The sequence below is a fragment of the Dermacentor andersoni genome, chromosome 6 (assembly GCF_023375885.2).
Source record: "Dermacentor andersoni chromosome 6, qqDerAnde1_hic_scaffold, whole genome shotgun sequence".
Classification (NCBI taxonomy): domain Eukaryota; kingdom Metazoa; phylum Arthropoda; class Arachnida; order Ixodida; family Ixodidae; genus Dermacentor; species Dermacentor andersoni.
In genome coordinates, this window is record NC_092819.1 from 21,612,501 (window position 1) to 21,635,214 (window position 22,714).

The 22,714-nt window shown below is 45.5% G+C and overlaps 1 protein-coding gene and 1 long non-coding RNA gene across 3 annotated transcripts in view; one reads left to right on the top strand and one right to left on the bottom strand.

The window, feature by feature from the left end:
* LOC126521341 (uncharacterized) overlaps positions 1 to 22,714 on the top strand; it is a 328,627-nt gene that overhangs the window by 141,833 nt on the left and 164,080 nt on the right. For both annotated transcript variants that reach the window (XM_050170016.3, XM_055065924.2), the window contains exons 2-5: positions 11,734 to 11,983; positions 12,743 to 12,928; positions 15,826 to 16,353; positions 20,443 to 20,798. In XM_050170016.3, coding sequence (XP_050025973.1) covers positions 11,823 to 11,983; positions 12,743 to 12,928; positions 15,826 to 16,353; positions 20,443 to 20,798 — 1,231 coding nt within the window. In that variant the 5' untranslated portion in view covers positions 11,734 to 11,822. The remainder of the gene's footprint in view (positions 1 to 11,733; positions 11,984 to 12,742; positions 12,929 to 15,825; positions 16,354 to 20,442; positions 20,799 to 22,714) is intronic.
* The window catches only part of LOC140218939 (uncharacterized), a 288,927-nt gene that overhangs the window by 136,534 nt on the left and 129,679 nt on the right, over positions 1 to 22,714 (bottom strand). The gene's annotated exons all lie outside the window — the stretch shown is intronic.

A 22,714-nucleotide genomic window follows, 5' to 3' on the forward strand; every position in this document is an offset into this window, starting at 1 on the left:
AAAGAGTGTCTGCGTGCTCGTGTGACGGAGGTATTCATTTAAAAACTTCTGTACATAACGTACTATTGCCAGTTTTGTACGGCACAATTTCTATGTTTAAGAAGCATAGATTTATGGCAAGTACTCATCCATAAGGCGGTGAAGAAGAAATATTCCTTAATTTATTTATTTTACTTGCGTTAGTGCTGAGGACTCATGCAGTAGCTGTAATACACCAGTACACCCAAGAACAGAGCATGCAACGCGGGCGCTTACAGTAAAAATTATTGAGAGTAAGAAATGAAATGAGCTGGTACAGTAAATAACAGTGTTCCTGCACTCTCACGACGTCGGCTATGTAATTTCTTAAACACTCCACCTTTTCTAGAACAGCTTTTCTTTTTTGATCAGTTGCATTTATTTTATTTTTTTTCACATGTACAGGTCACAATTGAACTTTACAAGTAGCTTTTTTTTCTCTTCATTCATTCTGTCAACAAAGGGTCCGCGGTATATCCGCGATATTTCTTGGTTCTCTTCGGTCTCAGTTCTTCAGTCAATTTTTGTCCCTAAATTTAATTTGCTTCGACATCCATGCTACCTATAATATGGTCTCTCATGTACCTCAACTTGTATTCCGCTCACTGGTCCATTGCTGGTTTTTGCTTGTTTCTGATGCTTAATCTCAGGGTACGTAACTCAGACAACGCTTTTGTGCTTGAGCTAGAACAGGAACGTGCATGTTCAGAGGACGTATATGAAATACTTGCGCAGTGGCAGACGACTCAATTGCAGCATAGGACTTCTCCATAAGCGGACGTTAAGTCCTTGAAGAAGAGGAGCAGAAAGAGGAGTGGGGGAGGGGGGCTGTTGCTTGCTGCAGGCGGACCTACAGCCTTGCAGAATCTTCCGCCAACTGCTCCGCTTGAACGCCCCCTATCTAAGGTCATGCGATCTGAAATACTTCGCATTCCAGCTAAAAGATATCAGGCATCGGAAACAAGTTGACGCAAAGCCCAATACATTGCGCGCTTTCTGAACCCCGCCGACCCGCATGCGGCTCACGTACCATTCCATTCACAATACTTTATCATGGAGGAACCTTAGGAGGAGCCGAAGCAGCTCCCTCCTAAATATACAATGTCCTCGTGGGAACAACATGTCACTTGCATGTAAGTGTGGTGCCGCCTTTCGCTTAATTCCGTCTACTAATTTCTCACGCTCTGCTTCAAATCTGGGACACTTCAGTATGCAATGCTCAATGTCAACAAGAGCTTGACAATGCAAACACGACTACGTTGGCCAAGTCCTGTCTTGCACCTCCAAGCTTGAGTTTGCGCTGACCCTGTACGAATGCTATATATGAGAGTACCATCAGTTACGTGCATTTCCTTAATCACACAAGGTTGACGTGGTGGAGACCACAACGAACGGAAATTGTTTAATATGGCCTTCTTTATGTCTCTTTTCTTCGTCCTGTAGAGCCTTCTTCGTTGGCTTGAGCTCACGGTAGCTGAGACTTTGTGATGAGTGATATTGCCTAACGATATCTGCAACCATGACCTCTGATATGAGCTCGCATAAGTTCTGTGTTTTTATCATTCATTAAGGTTGGCACATCCAAGACTTCTGCGGCAGAAAGTGCGAAGTACATCCTCCATTTGTGTAACGGTGTAGAGAGAAGGTATATCTTAAGAAATTTATAAAGCGCAACGAAAAGACGAGACATAAGAAAAGACAGGACAAGGTACTTGCCCTGCCAATTCTTGTGTCTCTTCTTTTTGTTGCGTTTTAAGTTCTATAGGACAAACGTCAACGAACTGGTCCGTTTGTCCATCATGCTGTAAAATAGGTGGAGCACTTGAGGTATTTTTTGCCTCAATGCCACCACAGCAGCTCTTTTATAACAAAACGCCAGAGTACTAGTATTCACAAATGACATCGCACGATAAAGTGATCCCTATATGAACAGGCATCCTTTAATTGTGATAACGAATATTTTTTTTTTAAAAAAAGGGCCTCGTCAATGATAACATGTTCTTACAAAAAAAAGCGTTTGCACATTGAGGCCCCTGATTCGTTCGAATTTTGCCCATCTATATTTATTTCACTACCTTCTGCACGCCCCATGTACGGTTAGGTATTCTTAAATGGAGACTCATTGGAGAGGTCGGGCGCAGTGCGCCTCGAGGCTACACCATTTCACTTCTGTGCAAGAAAAAATAATTAAAGTAATTAATTTGCTTTAAAATAAATAAATCATGATAATAAACAGAAAGCTCTGGCATACGCCAACTCTAACAAATGTAAGAGGGAAAAAATATTGACGATACATAACAACGAAGGCGAGTCACGGCACAAAATCGTCCCTAGTATGTTGAGCACATGTCCGTCCTTATCAGAAAGAAAAAGTACATCTCTGCACTGAAAGCCTGTGTCGATAAAAACGTAAACTTTCATGCCTGACGTTCTTTAAAAAAAAGACAGATTGTGGAGCTTTACTTGCCGAAACTACGATCTGATTTATGAGGCAAGGTTTGGGAACTGCGTGGTGGGGGACTGCGCATCAATTTCGATCAGCTGGGGTTCTTTAACGTGCCCCCAATGCACGGTGCAAGAGCGTTCATGCATTTCAACTCCGCCGGAATGCAACCGCCGCAGCCGGGATTCGATCCCATGACCTTGAGCTTAGCAGCGCATTGCCACAGCCACTAAGCTACCGCTGCAGGTCCGACTTTCTCGTGCGCTGGTTTCAATAAGCGAGGTTGACGTCAAAAATACCTCTTTTAGAGGCGGGACCTTGTCAATAAACGACACGACCATTAATTCATTGCTGTTTATCAGCCAGTAGCGGTATCGAAACGTTGATTCGTAAATCTGATTATCTTTTAAGTTCTTCTTCATTGTTTTGAGGTGTGCTCAAACGTCTCACGTTAGGGATTAGGCTCGTCGTCAAACATAGATCGTCGATATATACGCCTTTCATGCGTCAGCCTTGTATTTTACCAAAACCTACATGACCATAAGAAGTCTTAACTCTTCCTCACAGTTTTCTACTCTAAGAATATCTTCTTTATTTGTTTCCGCCAATCATAATGTGTTGCACAGGCATGCCGAAGCCGCTTTCTTAGAAACGATTTCACGGGATTTGGCTGACGCGTTAATACGAAAAAGGCAAGTCCTTGTCGTGTCCTGTCGTGTCTCTCTCTCTTTCTCTCTTAAACGAAAGTGAAAAGGTACTTCGAAAGTAAATCATGTCCTAATACGTCCGAAATGAGTCGTGTCATCTTGTGTAAACGCAAACGCACCGACCACGTTGAACAATACATTTTCGTAATATATCGTGTTGCTTCCTTTCACGCAGCCCCTTAATATCTTCCAGCGATTCCTATCGATAAGTTACTGACATAACATGTGTAATGCAAGGCTAAGTGTGTAAGTAGACAGGCTTCCTTACGTCCTGTAAAAGAAAAAAATGATCTTGCCCTACAAACAAAGGAGGGAACATGCAGGACGCAGAGCGCCGTTATTTCAACATCAAAACCCGTACATATCGCCCAGCGGGTACAAGCGAGCCTGGCTCTATAGGGGGGAAAAATCAGCAAGCAACGCATCACCAAAGATTACGGCTCTCGTCTGCCAAATCCAAAAGCGAAGTTTCGGTGGAGATACCTCTTTTCCCCCACTTGTCTCTCTCCTGCGCATTACCCACAGGCCAGTGCGAGTATATACCATTTTTAATAACTTTTTCTCTGTTTTTTCTTTTGTCTTCGACCTGTCTACACTTTGGCGCTGTTAGACATTCTCGAACGCACCTGTCAGCTCGAAAAATGCCGGCGTTGGGGGCTCAGTTACAATGAGGCCTCGGTAGCGCGATGGGAGCCCTTACACGTACACGCACATGCACATAGAAAACGCGCTCCAGAATGCAGATGTATGCGCATAATTTGCCGCGGCCGCACCTTTTCCAGAACGCATAGTAGTGCGCGAACTTTTGCCACAAGGCAGGATATTCGCATCGTTTCCCCTGTCGCTGTCCCTCGCGTGTACTGCGTTCGAACAAGGGTGTGATACTCTTTAGCGCAAAGATATTGGCCGCGCGCCTTCTCTCTCGTCAGCGGCGTTATAGAGGACGAAAAAAAAGTACTACTTTACTAACAAAATGCGTGTTTAGTTGGGCTATACTTTGCAGCTGCGTGCCTCAAACTCTCATCAATGTATGCTCCACCAAGTACCTCTATATTTTTTTCATGCTAGCCGATCAGCCAGGCTGACAGCTTCAGCTTCTTGTTAGTCATAACAGCATCTATGTTGCTTTTAGCACATCAGTTCTGTTTTCTTTCTTTCACTCTATTGTTTTTCTACGGTCACACAAGTGAGGGTAGATCACAATTATAGTAACATTAAGATTGTGCTTTTAATAGTTTAACCAATGCGCAGCAGGAATGTGTAATGGTTCCGTACGCGTAGAGCCGCCATATTTCGCAGCAGTGGAATTATTGGCGATGCGGACAGTTTTCTAGAGCCGAGTCTACGAACCTGGCTCCGACTGGCACGAGCCAAGTGGACTTAGAGCAGGAACACCAACAATTACTCAAAGCTGTACGTCGACAAAAAGGACAAGACAACCACTGCCTCGCACTGGGTTTCAGCTCACGACCACGCGCACCTTGTTACTTGTACACGCTCCCCATATAATTATAGAAACGCGGTGCACTCTACGCGTAGCTGAGAGAACGGGTTCCTGTGATTGCATCTAACGAACGTTTGCGCTTAGCCAAACTCTGAGCCATTTCCAGTTGCTCAACTAAACATGGATTACGATCGCTCGAGAACACGTACGCCTTGGCATACACGCACGTATCAGCACCACTTAACATACCCTCAAACTATATCAATGATGCGTGACTTGTCAATTGAAGATAAGGTTAATGGAGCTCTCGTCACGCTTTAAATAACGTTGAGTTTGACAAGGCAGTACAGAGTAGTTTCGCTACTAAAACACAAAATATCCAGTGCCGACTTTCGAGCTGGTTTTTTTGACACACTAAGCTTAATGTACTGGAACGGTGCGAATGATAAGGAGAACACAGACACTTTTTGAATAATCTCTCTCTGCGCAGTTTACTGCTGCGACACCGTTCATCGATTTCCACGACCAGTACTAGCTAATATACTCCATCTAAATTCACCTCAAGCTGCTCAAAAATAATACTCCTCTTCATATGGCTCTTTTGGCATAGCGAACGGTTTTTCTGTCAGCACGGTTCAACGGATAGCAATGAACCAGCGCGCCGTTGTATCGCTTTACGATAAACCAAAAAAGTCAGAAACTGTCAGAAAGGATGTCGGCTTGTAAGAAAGGGGAAGCGTAAGCACAGCACTACCCTACAATTTCTTGTGCCTATCAAACAACAAAGAAGCAAGCAATAAAGAATTCCAACCATGGAAATCATGACTACTTACAGAACACTGTTACAGACATAGAAAGAGAAAAATAAATGGAGAGATCAAGCAGACAAAAGTCGGGTTTGCTGATCTAACCAGCTTGACCTAATGGCTACGTTGCTTGGTAGACACTTCCCAATGTCTCGTTGAAAATCCAACACTTGTTTAGTACAGAACCAAGCAATAGTACAGCAGTATGATCATTCGTTGCTTATTGGAATGGTGAAAATAACTCTATTCACTGAACGCAAGGCGTCATATATGTGAAGCGATCCATCTGTCACATCTATTAAACTTTCATGTATATCCCTGATATAGCCACTTTAACTCACATGCTCTGGGACTGTAACGAAAACCCGCACGGTGCTAAGTCCGGAACCCTACCGCCGCGGTGGCCCGCTGCCTTGCGCAGCCCCAGCCTCGGCGACCAACTCTGGGCCGTCCAGCAGCAGGCAAGCGAGGCGGCGGCGAGGCAACACCTCGACGTCCCCACGTGGGAGGCCTAAGGCCGTCGGCGAAAGTTCTGCAGGACTATAAATAAAGTTGTTACCAACTAAATCAATCGCTAAAACACCGTTTATTGAAAAGACAATTTTTGGATGTGCTATCACCAATTTTTCGGTTCAAGACCATCTGAAATGAAGAAATACTTCCGTATAAAAACTGCTGAACCAACTTCATGAAACATTTTGCACATAAAACACAAATGTCAAGTTTTATCTGTAGCGTAGGCGTTTAAGCACGTCTCAGTGAAAATTACAGGTATCATAATTCGGTAAACTGCTATTGGTCTCTCATCCAAATGTTGCAAATTGTACATGTTCTTGATGGCCTTAAACTGTACCAATATTCTCTATGTTCATATTTTAAAGAACTCGCGTTACCAAGGTAACAACTACATCTGTGTCGTATGGTATCATGATATTTTTATATGATTTGAAGTCCACACACAACTGCGATATCTGATGTTCTTGTGCAATTCTGAAATTATTCGCTTTTCTTGTCTTGAACTTTTCTGTTGATCTTTATAATTTTGTGAGGTTAGGTCAGACTATGAGAACATTTGTTGTTACAATTTTAAGCCTTCAATTAAATTAAACATTTATTAGTTGATTCATTTGTTTCGCATTAAGATCATCCCATCGCGTCACGTTTAACTGCCTAGGTGAGGCGCGATCTACAGATTCCTATGTCGATGTACTCCGGATATTTACTCTGAGAAAGCCTCAACTTTGTTCTTCTACAGGCTGGTTCACAGAGATAACGATTTAATGCCGATAACACCTGTGTGCTGCATTCGACGCAAGGACAAAAACCTTACCTGCAGGAGAGCAAGTGTTCGTAACTCGCCAAACAAGCTTTCTGTAAAGCTTTCTTCACCTTTGTAAAAGTAATTATGGGGCGAAGTCCGCTTCCATCACTGCGTCAATTTTAGAGGCGACGGGGCAGATAATGTATTTCTGTCTGCGTAACGTAACCCGTTACCGTGGCCAACGTGAACGTCGTAATAAATTGGTACGCGTATAAAAACAGGTGCAACAGTCTGGAACAAGCCGAGTCTAACACAATTCCAAGGCTCACGAATTAAGCAACGCAGTTATAATGATTTATAAGAAATATACAGTATATCCCACTAAATATCGGCGAAGAATAAAGGGACTGAGATGCCTACAAGACAATAGGACTGGCGGCGACTCCCTGAGTTCCTATGTTCAACCAAAATATGTAGCACTCGTTTTGGAATGAGCGTCTACGTCCCAGACATTGGTTCGCCTAAATGTGTTAAATTACTTCTTTTGAATAAAAAATCGCAAACTACATAAACATTTCACAAACGCTGCTCTTCCTGTGCATATACACAAACGCCAGTGCGTCGTTGCTCTACAAGAACACCCTAATGCATCTGTAGGCACCGCATGAATAAACTTAAGTATAGCATAATAGGGATATCTGCTGCTTATAATTCAGTACTCGTTTAAAACTTACTTACCTTGCCCCTTCGATGCCCTTGAGCCCACATTTGACGTGCTCAGGTACTGGTTATTTATGAGCATCTCTGTGGACCAGCAAAGTATTTTGAATGTAAAATGTCAAATAGATAGTTACGAGTTTCCATCGGGCATGTAAAACAACCTCGAAATGTCGCTCTCGAAAGGAACCATATTTTCAAGCTACCATTTCGTTTTACATTCTTTCTCGTAGTGTGCTTGCTTCGGACACCGCCGCACCCTAATTATCGCTGGCAACGGCTACTCATAATAAGATTTTTTGAAATGAAGTTTAACAAAAACGGGCCTAAGTCTACTGTCTACTAGTACGGATACTCTTCCTGCTTTTTTTTTTCTCGACTAAGCATTTATTATTTTTTGCCACAACATCAAATAAGCTCGGAACAATAAACAAAATGGAACAGCGTTTACTAGTGTAGAAATTATGCATGTCCATACTGCCTCTCAAAAAGAAAGTTATGAAGATTGATTGGTCGGCGCTGCTCTGCAGGAAGAGAAGCGCGGAACTGCGCTGCCGCCTAGTGAAACCTCTTGAATACAGGGCAGCGCGGCGCTTGTCGCCGTCGGCCGCAGGTGGCGCCACCGTCCCTCTCAAGGTGCGACTGGGGGAGACTCGGCAGCACCGCGCAGCGAGCATGCGCAAGAAATGCTGCTGCTACCAACCCTAGAAAAAATTTCCCTATGGAGTTCGAAAATTTTTCAAAAAGGAAGTCTGTTCAAATATCGCGAAAGTAGTACCCATTTCGCGACACATCGCGAAATGGGTACTACTGCTGGAAATTATCGGTCGATATCGTGGAAGTGTATGTAAGGGAAAACCTGTTTTCACGCTCCGAAAAGCGTGAGGTACCTCCATTTAATTTACGTTTCGTTTGATCCCTTGACAGAGGCCAAGCTTCGCACTCATATTTAAATCATACAACCATACTTGCTTCAGCACTTTCGAATAAGCAGAATGATAGCGCATTTTAAACTTTTTGGAACGACCTTTGAGAATAATTGCAGGGATTTCGCGTAAAAATTTGAGTAACTTCGCTTTTCTGAAAAGACATGGCGACGACCCGAATAACTGCATAAGGCTTAGCAAAATGCAGGCAAGACTGATACATTTTTTAAACAGGTTGTGGCAGATTGGCTGCGAAGGCGCGGCAATGTGAGCAAATATGAAAGTGAACCAACAATAAGCTGGTACGCACGTGTAGGAAAACAACTGCGCCGCGATGCAGGTCGACTGTGTACGCCCTAGTAATTTTGTCTATGTAGTACACATGACACAATGAGTTCCTCTGAACTAAGAACAGTGTACCACACATCGAAGTTATAAATAGGCAGTCGAATTCATCCGCTGCTTTAAACGAATAATTCACGCGTTCCGCTCAATTTAATTATTCTGTTCACTCTTCCATTGAACCCAACAGTATTTGCTCCAATTTATATATAGTATATACAGCAACAATATACACTACCCAGTGATGACATGTACAATAGGTGCTCGCTAGTGTAACATGCTACGAGCACGCTGCGAAAACGACATGAAGTTCTGCTTTAAGACGCTGGGCCTGTTTTCACGAAAAGTTATTTCGCTAAAACTGTTCGCAGGAGCAGATTCCAGCTAATCGTGATGTCGGACATATTAGCGATGATGGCCGGCCAATGACAAACGACACTTACAAACGAAAAGCTTTGTAGATTTGATCCTGAGTTTGTGAGGCGACGTATGCGATGGGGTCCATTCGAACAGCATTTTCGAATCGAATAACACATTACAGTCTGTGGGATTTGCTTATGTTATGAGCTTCTAGTCATAGGTAAGCAGTTATATGTTGTTGCTCCAGAAAACATGTCGATACTAGTATTATTTGGCGCAATATAGATGGTGTTCTTTATTAGTAAAAGTAGAATAGAGAAGACAGGCAGAACAAGAAAAGCCATACATGAAGCTTGTAAGATCATAGATTGTGCAGGATGTTACCTAGGGCGCGAGGTGAACATATGCCTCCGAACAACGCGTGCAAACGGAGCTCACAATCAATGAGCAAAATGCATAGTGTTCCTCTCGAAAAAATGTACGACGATCAGCAGCAGACATACCGGAGCTGCCAGTAGAAAGGCTAGCAAAGAAGGCGGAAGCAGAGCGCTGGCACCACTTACACAAAGAAATTAAATTTTCACTGAAGTAGTGTTATACTTTGCGTTTTATTCTCCAGCGCCATTTCGCGAAACGTCCGTTATTTCTTGACCAATAATATTACTTTTAACGGTATAGAGATATAGAGAGAGAAATGAGAGGAAGGGCAGGGAAGTAAACCAGACGCACGTCCGGTTTGCTACCCTGCATTGGGTAATGGGTATCTTTAACCGTAAATGATGCACAGAACTACCTAGCTCAAGGTTTTCTCTCGAAGTTTAGTAAACAATTTGCCTACAATGCACCATAGCCATCATAATGTAATCTATGTGGTTCGCATCGCAACGCGCATAGGCAGAGCAAAGTGAAAGCCGGCTCCTTCATGCGCTTCATTCTGGTGACATACATACATACATACATACATACATACATACATACATACATACATACATACATACATACATACATACATACATACATACATACATACATACATACATACATACATACATACATACATACATACATACATACATACATACATACATACATACATACATACATACATACATACATACATACATACATACATACATACATACATACATACATGCCGCAGAAGCGCTCTTCAGAAAACAATTATCTAGTACCCGTTCACATGGATAGTAAATGCTGAATTTACGCCGCCTCAGTCTAACATAAAATTTACTCTTCAACGCTCAGTGGAATTAATTTAATTTAGAAATGATGAGCAACTCTCTCCTAAACGTATTACTAGACATGACAAGCTAACTGGGATTAGACGTTACATCCAGTTACGAGCAATGACATTTTGTCTAAGAAAGCATTTCGTCGCTGTAGTAATTGCGCTGGCGTTGTTTGCTTAGAAAGGTGCTTTCAAGGTGGACAGTGACTGTCAAAAAGGCGTTCCAAATGAAGTCCTAAATATCTTCAAGCGCTCAAAATTCATCGGGATTACGTATTTAATTCCTCCAGCATGCGTCTTATACGAGGAAAGGTGCTGACCGCAGTTATTTTACTATTTTCTGCAACTTCCTTTACTCCTGTGAGGAACTTCGCAAATGTTTCTGGTATTTGACGGTCTCAGTGTTTCGTGCTTATAGTTTTGCTTGTCCTGCGAATAAGAGTACCCGTAGCAATTAAAGGCACCCGATTTTTTCTCCAATTACACACCAATAACAAAAAATAAAAGAGTCAGCAAATACAGGTCATGTGTCAACTCAGTAGTAGCTTGCCTGCAATGCATAGTTTGAAAAGGAGATGCATCCTTTACAGGTAGAATGAAACGCGAGAATAGCCTTTTTCAGGGGCCAATTATTTCTGTCTATTGAGAAGTTAGCTTCGTCACATTTCTTGTACCTTCAGATTCATTAAAACTGTACAGCGTCAGAACTAATTACGACCTTTCAATTATACAGGGAATTTTATCGAGCTTACAGAATGTAGACTCCGTGTGAGAACTCCTTACAGGAACGTCAGATATGAGTAATTCAGCTATATCATGTCTAGCATATTTGTAAGTCATTTATCAAGACACTTCAAATATAGACTTCATGTAAAACATACTGAAAAACGAGGAGAAACAATGAAACAAGTGAATTCCTACGTGAAGAGAAACTGACACCAAGGACAAAGATCCAACCGTTTACCTTCTAACTCGCTTTACTGAAACAGTTTCCCCTTGTTATTCAAACAAACTAGCAGTGCAGACCCATTCAGAAGTGTTCAAAGATGTCTGTAACACATTTTAAATATCTTAATTTAAGTGAGTGCTTCTGATTTGGTGCACTTTCTTCGCATGCGCAATTGTGCACATATCATCTCAAGGGGGCAGAAAAGAAGATAAGATACTCTGACGTTTAAAGTCACGTGCCGCGAATACTTTGGCTCTTCGATGTCCAGTTTTACGGCGCTTCGGGCATCGGTGTCGTCGAAAATGCATGTAGAGTCGTAAAATAATATCTGACCATCTAATACGTACGAATATCTCTCCCATGCAACGGTTCGTCACCAGTGCTGCGACGCAAGCGTGTTTAACGAGTACGCCTCACCAAAAGCAATGTCTTAGGTGACTGCTCGAGGGAGTACCTGTGTTTTGCGTGCGACTGCTCGGGATTGTGATAACCACGTCCTCCTCTGGAACCGCAGGGGGCCTCTGAAAGAGACGGAGCAGCGGACGCAGCAGCGGCAGTGAGACGTCGCCGTGGCGCGGCCTCGGCGACAGCAGCGTCGGCGCCATGAGCAGCCTCTGCCGCTCGTCACCATTCTCGTCGCGCACCAAGAGCCTGCGCGAGAAGTTCGCCTCCAAACGCAGTTACTCCGAGTCTTTCAAGGACCCCCCTCCGGCAGCAGTCGGATCCGCGACGAGTGCGGCGGCACAAGATGCTTCCTCTACAAGGTGCGTGCGTCAGACCCATGATCTATCCATCCAGCACACCTATCCACCTTTCGTTCATCCACCCATCCACCCACCCATTTACCCACCCAACCCACTCACCTACCTATACATCCATTCCATTCATTCATCCACCCGTCGATCCGTTGTCGCAATTGCTCGCATCATGAAACAATATATTAAACATGATAAAAGCCCCTAATACTCGTTTATCCTGCGAATAAAATTTTCAGGACGAAAGTTACTTTTCGACACAAAGCAGAAATAACGAAATATGACTCATAAATTTGCTCGCTTCCTTGAAGTTCCCGCGACGTTTACCGGGTCCTTGAAATCCTATAATGACGCTGGTGCATTCTAGAACAATATGCATTGCCATCTTTGTTCGATAATATTTCAAAACATTTATTTTAATTTCTCACACACCACAATCATCTGTGACGAGCTCGCAATGACTTCAAAAGGATGAAGGCTTCTGGCGAATTCCTTCAGCAACTCCCCCTCTCCCTGGCGTCGTTCACACGCATTCCATTGTCCTCTAGTTACGTCATACACCCGTAGAACGTTCTGTTTATCTTCGATTGTCCGCTCGTCCATAGGGCAGGCCTATTCATTTGCACTTTCGTTCAGCTGCTTCCTCTAGGAATAATCCACTCTAACCGAGATGCCTCAGTTTGATTTGTTAAATGCTGACATAAGCCGAGTAAGACACGAAGTGATCACTCACACTGCCGTTGACGCTTTTCTGCTTCCGTCGAGCAGTGCCCGGTCTCCACCACGACCAGAGTCCGGGCCGGGCTACCTGAGTCATTGCAGCGGCAGCGCGGATGCGGCCAGCGGCCTCGTGATGCCGCCATCGCTGCCCGGGTTTATGCCTTCCTACACGGTCATGCCCGAGGACGCCTACTGCAGCGCGCTGGACATCAACTGCCAACAGGGAGACCCAAGGTATACAGCCAGATCTTGTCCACACCCTGCTGCTCAGGGTCTCTGCTGCTCAGGGAGTCTCAAGTAGCGCTCGTATTGGTACCAATGTTGGTTCAACGTAACCCTATCGTGGCCAAATATGGGTGAACGTCGACCTTACGCTGGCTAGCAGTGTATGCCTGACATGGAGCATACGATGGTCCTACGTCTTGTGCTACTTCCTGGCAGATAAAAAAAACGAAAACCTTCCTTCGAATACTGAATCAAATACCTCGTACTTTGTTCTTCTAAAGGAGCTGCGAAAGACATTTAATCAGCCAGGTAAGCAGTTTCATCGATTATGACTCAGCCAGAAGAAAGGAAATTGCCATGAATATATCCGGGAAGAAAGTGCACTAGCTATACAATAATGTTAAATGTAAATTGTGAGTTAATGCAGCTAGATTAGGTAATTAGTGATACCTGTGGAAAGTTACACGTAACATAGTCATGCATGCATAATGAGCCCTGCAAAAGAGGCGCGAACTAACGCGATAAACTAAGCTAGAAATAGATAAACTAAGCGAGGCTAGACGTCAGACAAGGTATTGCATTTGTCAATTATGACAACCCTAGAGCACTCATAGACAGCGATCCTCTTTTGGAAGAATGTTCGTTGTTTTTTGCAATATGAGACCGCACATCACAACCTGCTTCTCAAGTCACTTCTGAACGGAGCGTTTCATTGTTCTGAGTGTCACTGGCAGTAGCTCAATGAACTGTGCGCACGCTGAGAAATTCCAATATAAAGTATACAACAAAATTCTACACGTGCACTACAATGAAGTGAATTCACCCACTGACAAGCATAGCGACCAATGCCTTCGAATGAGCGTGCTTGAGAGAGATGGAAATGATGTTGAACAAGACAGGGAGGTTAGTCATAAGTAGTTCTGGTTGGCTACGTTGCATGTGGGAATGTGCAACGGGATGGAAAGAGAGAATTAGGGCGCAAACGAAGGAAACCACGCATACAACACAGCGCTAGCAAAGGCAGTCTGAAAATCCAGGCCGGTGGAGATCCAGAAGTTCAGTAATGCAGTTATAGCTTTCGTCGTGGTCGCACATTAGGTGCATCGGTGACTCCATCAGGTCTACATTGCGACTTTCTCTACTTATTCTCCCACTGTATACGGTTAGGTTGACAACACAAGGAGTGCGTGAATTTTAAAAATCCGCGCAGTAGTGTGATGGGATGAGAAGACCTCATGTCACCGTCATTATCTACGAGCGATCCTAGTAACGTACTCGTGAGGATTATATGAATCATTGTCGTGCCGCGGAAAAGAAATACGCGCTGCCAGTCCTCAAAAGTGCCCACATGGCAGCAGAGCTCGAATTGAAGAATTTTGAAGATGCGGCTGGCATTTTCATAAAAAACGTGCTTTGTCAAAAAGGATAAACAACTCTAATGTAATAATATTGTAACAAGGAAGACGAGAGGAGAGATATGTGTTTCCAGTAGACTATGTACAATAGGTGATAGGACGAAATCTACACACGAGCTCAGGTGAGCCTTCATTGTCTTCCTTTCGCTAAGTCCTCGTGCGCGTGCTTGGATTACTGTCCCGTGGCAATATCATGCTGTATAGGGCCGGCCTAGAATCTTGCGCGATCTGTGCCTTAATGATTTCATTAACAAGGTCACGCTAGAATGAGAATTCGAACACAAAGACGGACACCTTGACGAAGGAAATATGACTTATAAAAGAACCTGTTGTCGACTTTTTTAAATGGGATTTTTACGTGCCAAAACCACTTTCTGATTATGAGGCACGCCGTAGCGGGGCACTCCGGAAATTTGGACCACCGTGCAAACTATCATAAGCGACTCCAAAAGGGCAATAGTCGACTTTTCGAGAGGCAGCATAGGCGTCTGTGCAGCACGAGTCCAACGGGACTTTAATAATGAAAACACTGTTGAACTTGTATGGGCCCCTGCCCATTCGGGGAATCAAGGGGATGAGGAGGCGCACTGGGTAGCCCGAGGTCTAATCAACCGGGAGGTGTGCCCCTCAGCCTCGGATCCCATGGATGAGGCACCGACGACATACCACGAAATAACAAACTATTACAAGCAAAAAAGGCGAATCTACCCGCCTCCAAACGCAAGCCTCACGCGAGCGCAAGCCTCGATCCTGCGTCGAATCCAAACTAAATCGTTCCCCAGCCCACATTGGCTAGCCATAATTACCAACGGGCAATGGAACCCAATATGTCAAAACTGCCCAAATCAAACATTGGCTACCCAAAATCACATTCTTTGGGGGTGCGAGGGCTTACCCCCTCCCAGGTCGCTCCTGCCAGCTCCCTCACAACAGACGTGGGAAGAGCTGCTCAGAACGCCGGATGAAAAAGTACAAAAAGCCCTCGTTGCCTGGGCCGAAAGGGTCGCTCCTCGTGAGGGGCCATTCTAGGACTCGGGCCTGCCAGATCGTAACCGAGCAGAGTCTCAATAAAGTTGTTACCACCACCACCACCTGGGGTTCTTTAACGTGCACCTAAATCTAAGTACACGGGTGTTTTCGCATTTCGCCCCCGTCGAAATGCGGCCGCCGTGGCCGGGATTCGATCCCGCGACCTCGTGCTCAGCAGCCCAACACCATAGCCACTGAGCAACCACGGCGGGTCCTGTTGTCGACTTAATTGGAGCATAATCGACATAGTATAAAAAGAAGAGCGAAGAGCAATCGACCTCGGTATCTCAGCGCGATTTCAGAGTATTGCAGTCATCTCTTCACTCCAGGTCTCCCGTTCTCATTGCGCGTGTGGTCTGCCATATTGCGATACGCGCGAGTTCTCCGCCATAAGCGTGCGCGAAGTGAACGCCGAAGTCGGCACGTGGCTGCAACGTGCTCCGGCACGTGGTCGCTTCGCAGGTTCCCGTGGCAGCGTGACGCGGCAGTGCAGTGCGACCTGCGAGGCTCCTCGCTGGTCAACTCTCGCTCCTCGACGCACATCGACGGTGGCCGATGCTCCCCGGGCCTGTCCTCGCTCATCCGGCCGTCGTCGCCAGCCGCAGCGACCAGGGCCGCCATCTGCGGCAGCAGCGTCGGCGACATCTTCAGCACCAGCGCGGCCGGCTCGCCTCCCACGCCGCCGCCGCGCCGCTCGACGCCGGCGCTGCAGCGCGCCCTGTCGCTGGAGCGGAGCGCGGCGCGCAAGAAGGGCGCCTCGTCCCTGCTGGCGGGACACGCGAGCGCCTCCGCCTCGCCCGGCGCCCAGCTACCGCCAGCGCTCGAGGAAGGCGGCACCGCCGCCAACGGCAGCGCTTCCGCCGGCAATGCGGCCTCCGCGGCGGCCGCCCGCGCGGCTTCCTGCACTCCGCAGCGGGCGCAGCCGGTCAGCCCGGAGCCCAACTCGTCGGCTTCGCCCAGGTCTGGCCAGGCGTCACCCGCCTTCACGAGGTACTTATCGAGGAAGGTTGCCGGGCACCGAACTGACACAATTTATCCGCGCAATCCCCGAGAAAAGTCAGCAAAGGCCCCGGTCGACAACGAATAACGCTGGGGCTCTATAATATATAGAAGAGCTTTGAATTGGGCTAGTTAGTGTGTATTCATTTTTCTTGCGCTAAGTACTGTAAGACGCAACGGGAACGAAACGAACACTGGATGACCCTGGTGATGAATGGAGGGGGGGGGGGGGCGACAGAGGGGAATGTTCCCTGTGTCACTTCGTGTACGCTTCATATCCAGTGTCCCTTTCGTCCCCGTGGCGTGTTACAGTACTTAGCGCACTAAAAAATGGAGCTCTTTAATACAAATCCTTGAGATGTTTGCCTCTTGGCATGCCTAGTATACAAATCCAGATTGGTATGATGAAAAATGAAATATTATAGAGTTGACGTCACAGGTACACAGCATGCACAAAACGCGCAAAAACACTCGACAATCTAAGGTACCTCATTGAGACCAGTGTGTCTAAGGAAAATTAAAGTGTCCGCGTTGACTGATATGAGCAGTCAGCATTAGCCCATGGGCCATGTTACATATGGACGCATGTTCAGTGTTGACAACAGAGCTGTTCCTTCTAGGTAAGTATACTACAAGCGCAGGCTAAGTAGGACAGACGTGGTTAGTAAATAAGAACTTACCAAAACAGATTCTCGCGCACCATGCCGGCCTAGGCAAATACAAAAAAAAGACGTCTGTGACTGATCACTTGAATACAGAGATATTGCATATGTTAACATCCTCCTGGCGCCGGAAACAAACGCACGTACATAAACTTATTGCGTACTACTTCGACGAAGCCTAGCTTGACGTTACGCAATACCCAATATTTATGTAATTACGCGGCCGCTCCTTCATTACATCGTATTGATCCAAAAAACAAGTGCGAAACTATCTGAGCAATATACCCACTATTATCCCACCAGAACGTTTCCAACCTCTTTGTGTTTCTAGAAATAGCATGTGCCTGTGTAGCAGTATTCAGCTCGGCTCCTCAGCATTCTTACTAGGAAACAGGTCCTACGGCATCAATCCAGCAATTGCTAAGAGGAAGCTTTAGCTCGGTCCAGCTCCGACGCGGCCTATTCAAATACATGTAAAACGCAAAAACGTTTTTATGAGATAACCCCTGGACCAATTTTAATCAGGTTTGGTGCATTTGAGACAGAAAACTATATTCTAGTAACTGTTTGAAGAGGAATTTCGATTAACGGCCTAAATTTTGTTACAAGAATTTTCAAAAATGCGAAAGCTTGCAGAAAATAGAAGCACGTAGTGTACAAATAAATAGCTCTGCGCTAAAAACAGATATCGTGGTTCCGTAAACAAAATCCGTTAGATCATTGAAATCGGACACATCCTATATGTCATATTATGTCCTACGTGAATTTTTTACGTTGTGTACCAGGATTCTGCAAAAGCTGTATTTCCATATTACTAAATTTTTTTTAGATTCTTGTGTAACAGATCAATTATGTCCGCTTTATATGTGCTATTACCTGCAATTTACAGAATTGTGGTATCATTTTTAATTGCTGAGTTACGGAGTTGGAAACTTGATAGTTTCGTTTTCTGAAAATTTTGGATTTTTGCCAATCTTTAATAAAAAATTGAAGACATAAATAAAGAATTTGAAACTAACAGTCACTAGAGCTTAAGATTTTCTTTTAAATGCAACAAACCTCGCCAAATTTGGTGCAGTGGTTGCCGAGAAAAACGAATTCTCCTTTTACATGTATTTAGATAGGAGCACCCGAGCCTAAAGCTTCCTCAAGTTCTTCTTGTGGTCACGAATATTGTGCCTTAATGAAGATAAAACATGTGAATCATTTCGCAAAGTCCGAATCGAGCAGGGCTGCTGTGGAGTACGATGACTCAGCTTGAAGGCTCAATGCTGTAGGTAAGAAACAAATGAATAATTTTGCACCTGTGACAAAGGAACGCTCGCACCTGACATGATTTGACACACAAATGCTTTGACACACAAAGGACGCTTTGCACCTGACAAAATAACCTAAGCTACAAAACCTGCGCCACACAAGAGCAAGGAATTATTCCCTCACTGGGCGTTAAACCTACAATCTAGCAACGTCTACGATAAGCTACGCGAAACGAGAATAACTTGTGACATCACACAGACTGCTAATATAAAGCATAGCAGTGTTTGCAGCTCCGCGCCTTAAAATGTCCTGCTTTAAATTCCCAGAACTTGGCGGAGGTTCTTCATAATCTATGATAAATAAATCTTTAGATGGACAGAAACGCGAAGAGCCAGGCGCCAGCCGGTGCGCCCTTAAGATGCTATTCCAGATGTGCGCATAAATATGGCAAGAGCGCAGGCGACGTCTAGAGAGTGGCACTCGGGTCGAGTTCTTTACATATGCCAGTTGCAAAGTTCCGCTTCGGTATGCAGACACCAACGAGACGACACGTTTACTTCATAATGACGAAGGAACGATGGCAGCAGTCTCCCTCGCCGACATGAGCACCTCCTATATATATATATATATATATATATATATATATATATATATATATATATATATATATATATACACATATGTGTGTGTGTGTGTGTGTGTGTGTGTGTGTGTGTGTGTGTGTGTGTGTGTGTGTGTGTGCGTGTGTGTGTGTGTGTGTGTGTGTGTGTGTGTGTGTGCGTGTGTGTGTACATGCCATTTTCCATGTATGGCCGAATACGCCGGCTCCCATAACATAACCTCTAAGTTACGAGGGAATGGGCTCGATCACTTCTTGGGCAGGTGACCTCCTGGAAAAGACCAAGTACTGATGGCGTCCTTTGCGCAGTGGAATACTTCAGTCGCGAGCGTTGAACGATATAGTCGCAGTGACCGCAACAAGCTGCATTACCTCATCAACTAGATCTGTGATACAGCATCGTCAACGTTGGCGTCACTTCTATTTGTCTAAAAAGCTATCTGTTGGGAGGGCATCGTTTCTTTTCATCGTGTGGCCCGTACTGCCTTACCAAAAAATAATAATTTAATTAGAGCTCTAGAAGTTACTCTAGCCAAAGACATGACATGCAGTTGCACTTTAACAGAATTAAAGATAAAGAGGAGTAAAACAACAAGAAAAAGCAGGATCGTAAACAAAGAATAACAAGGGAAAAAATAACTGCAAACACAGACATTCATAAAGAAAGCAGAGATACGCGAATAAAATTAGGTTAGTAGAGGTGTTTAAGGTCTTTGTCAGGCAAGAAAATAGCCATAAGTGCCTTTCTAGCACGCCGTAAAACAACACTAGCGCTCTACCGAGGTACGATAACGTTATTTACAAGGCGTACAACGTGACTGAACTTACCCCCGCATTCCAGGACGTTCCTACAAACGAGACCAGATGGCGTCTCAAAAAAGGAGCTGACAACGCCGCCTCTCTGCTTAAAAATGTCACTCCTCTTCAGCGATAACCCACAGCGATTCCTGAGCAAGAAGGTGCTCTCGGCGTATGCTGCACATGAGTGAAGGTGCGCTTCTAAAGCAAACGCTCCTCGTCGCAGGAACCATCCTAGAAGCGTTGTTACAAATGTGTCTTCAGCCGAGGAGTGGCCTGGCGTTCCAGTCGGTGGGTGCTTATATTCGTGTCTATGCACGTTGTGAATACATGGGGGCTAGATTTCCGGCATCGAGCGAGAACAAAAGATACATGCTCCTGACTCGTTTATATTTATTTTTATTTTTTGTTAGTCGCAACCATATGAATAAACAGGCAATAAATCCAGAGAAAGCATATGGCAAGTTATTTGTTATGATTCACTGAAACGCAAAAACAGCAAGATAATGGAACATGAAAGCGGACGAAATGATAACTATTGCAGCAGTTGAGGATCGAATACACGTCCTCCGCGTTACACGTGCAGTGCTGTGCCAATTAAGCTACAACCATCTTCTCGCAAACTTTGCCGGGTGTTTGTGAACAAGAGTAGCCCCGGGGTTTGCCAGCCATGCAGCGTCGCTCACGACCAAGTCGGCGGCTGGCGCGAATCGCGGCTCTAACCCTCTTGCGCGAACTGCGCAGGACGCCCCCGGGCGAGACGACGCCTCCGCTGACGCGTCGGCCCAGCGCTGCCGAGCGCCGCAAGATGTGCTTCGTGCGGAAGCAGACAAACTCGGCGCCAAACTCGATGGACGAGGAGGTGCCGAGTCCGTCGTCGTCTTCGGTGTGCAGCGGCGGCGCCCCGTCCACGGCCTCGTCGTATCTGTCGCGTAACACGTCGGTCGCCTCGGCGCCCACGGGCTCGTCGTCCTGCGGCACCGGGTCGGACAGCAGGCCCGGGTACTTCAACTTCGAGTCCATGCAGCGCCTCCTCGACCTGTCTATGAAGGTGCCCGGCGAGCGCAAGTCCTTCTATCTCGATATCCCGTCGCAGGAAGGTGAGTGCGCAGTCATCGCCGTTCTCCTCGGTTTTCCTCCAACAACCGCGAAGAGGCCCGCTATCTATGCTGGCGCCTTCTGTCGACGCCATGTGGTTTCTTTTGTCAACAAGTTGCAGCTCCAGAACAGATATAAATTTTATTCAAGTAGGAATATGGGTTTCGATCTGAAGGCTAGGTAAACGCGTAATAAAAAGTCGCGGTTCTTGCTGCGTTAGCAAATCGCGTATGTTGCACGCCAGCCTCCTTTACTTCAGCTTCCAGTACATCTCGAGCTCACAAACACATGAGCTCCCCTTGGGGAGCGGCACAACCTCGGAGCGTCTATACTCGAGATGTCGGCGATGCCATATTATGTCTCCCTTAACCAGGGCCGCAATTTGGTACTGCAATGCCTTCCGCTCGACTCTATGCCACCCCTATCACCCACCTTTCACGGTCGGCTGATCCCGCTGAGAATGCGGGCGAAGCGTCGCTCTAACCATTAACGAAGCGTGAAAAGCACGAAAAGGAATAGCATCGAAAAAGGCATCGCTACAAAGTCGAAGCCCAGGTTGTTCATTACTTAGGTGACGAGAAATCACGAAATGAATACAATCCCGAAACAACCGTTTTGTTTGGAACGAATTTGGGAAAAGTTTGCATTTCGTATGTTCCTCACCATGTGTCTATACAACATAATATGTACAGTATTACGATGGGCAAAAGTAAAATAGAAGTGGTCAGACCATTCCATATAGGCATAACAGTAAGTGGAAATGAATGCTCGGCCGGGTCACGCACAGATACAGAATGGCGGCAACGCGACGGACGGAGTTAAACGCATAGACTTCGCGTCATCTTTACAAGCTACGCTCACACTGAATGCCACGACTTCTGCAACTGACGATGGCGCAGGACCTATCCCTATTTTTCTCACCTGCTTGCCTTGAGTAAGTTTGGTCATCAAGCGGGGGAGCGAAAGTAACCGATAGGGACTTTTATGGGTAATTGTGCACTGTGAGAGCATGTCATGCGTTTATCTATATATAGCCACATCGTTGGCAAGGCAACGAGACTAATTCCTAAAGGATTTGGAATACATGACTGAAGGTAGCTTGCTACATAGCACTCAGAATCGTAAATTTATCTTCCCTCTTCCCCAGTGCAGAGTAGCAGACTAGAGCGCACTAGCTCAGGTCGACCTCTCTGTCTTTCCTATCAATAAACCCAATTCAATATCTCGCGCCCATTGCGCTTAACGTTTCTCATTCGAGATATTCTGTAGAGTTCCCAAGAGAGAGAGAGAGAGAGATAAAGCAAGGACAGGAAAGGCAGGGAGGTCAACCAGAAGAGAACCCGTTTTGCTAACCTACACTGGGTGTGGGGGAAAGGGGAATACAAAGAGGAAAAGAAGGAGAGAGTAAGCAATGTGTGCGTGTGGGAGGGACACTATACACAGGAACACCATAAACGGTCTCTCAAGCCGTTGCACTTCAAGTATTGCACTAGTGCACGAATCGCTTTTCGTGCCAGTGACGGGTGCGGCCACGGTCCAAGTATCTTATAACTAACTTGTCGAAGGAGATAAATATACGATAAATTTACAAGTTGGTGAACTACTTCCAGCATTCCCTGCAATGACAGAAATGCTGCGCGATCACACATCTCCTGGTGGTAGAATTTTGCTAAGTATATATTTTGATGTCTGCTATTTGAGAAAGATATAATAACGTTCATTCGAAGTGGACAGACGGTATTCAGCATGAGGCGCCCGAGAAACTTACTTTGCGCGCTAGTACATGTCCACGACATAAACAACAAATCCTCAAAGCGCCCAAAGGAATCGAGAAATGCGGCCCCTACCCCCTCCCCTTTCCTTTCTCCCCTGACCCGCCCATTTCAAACTAAACACCCGTGGCTTCAAACCACAAACC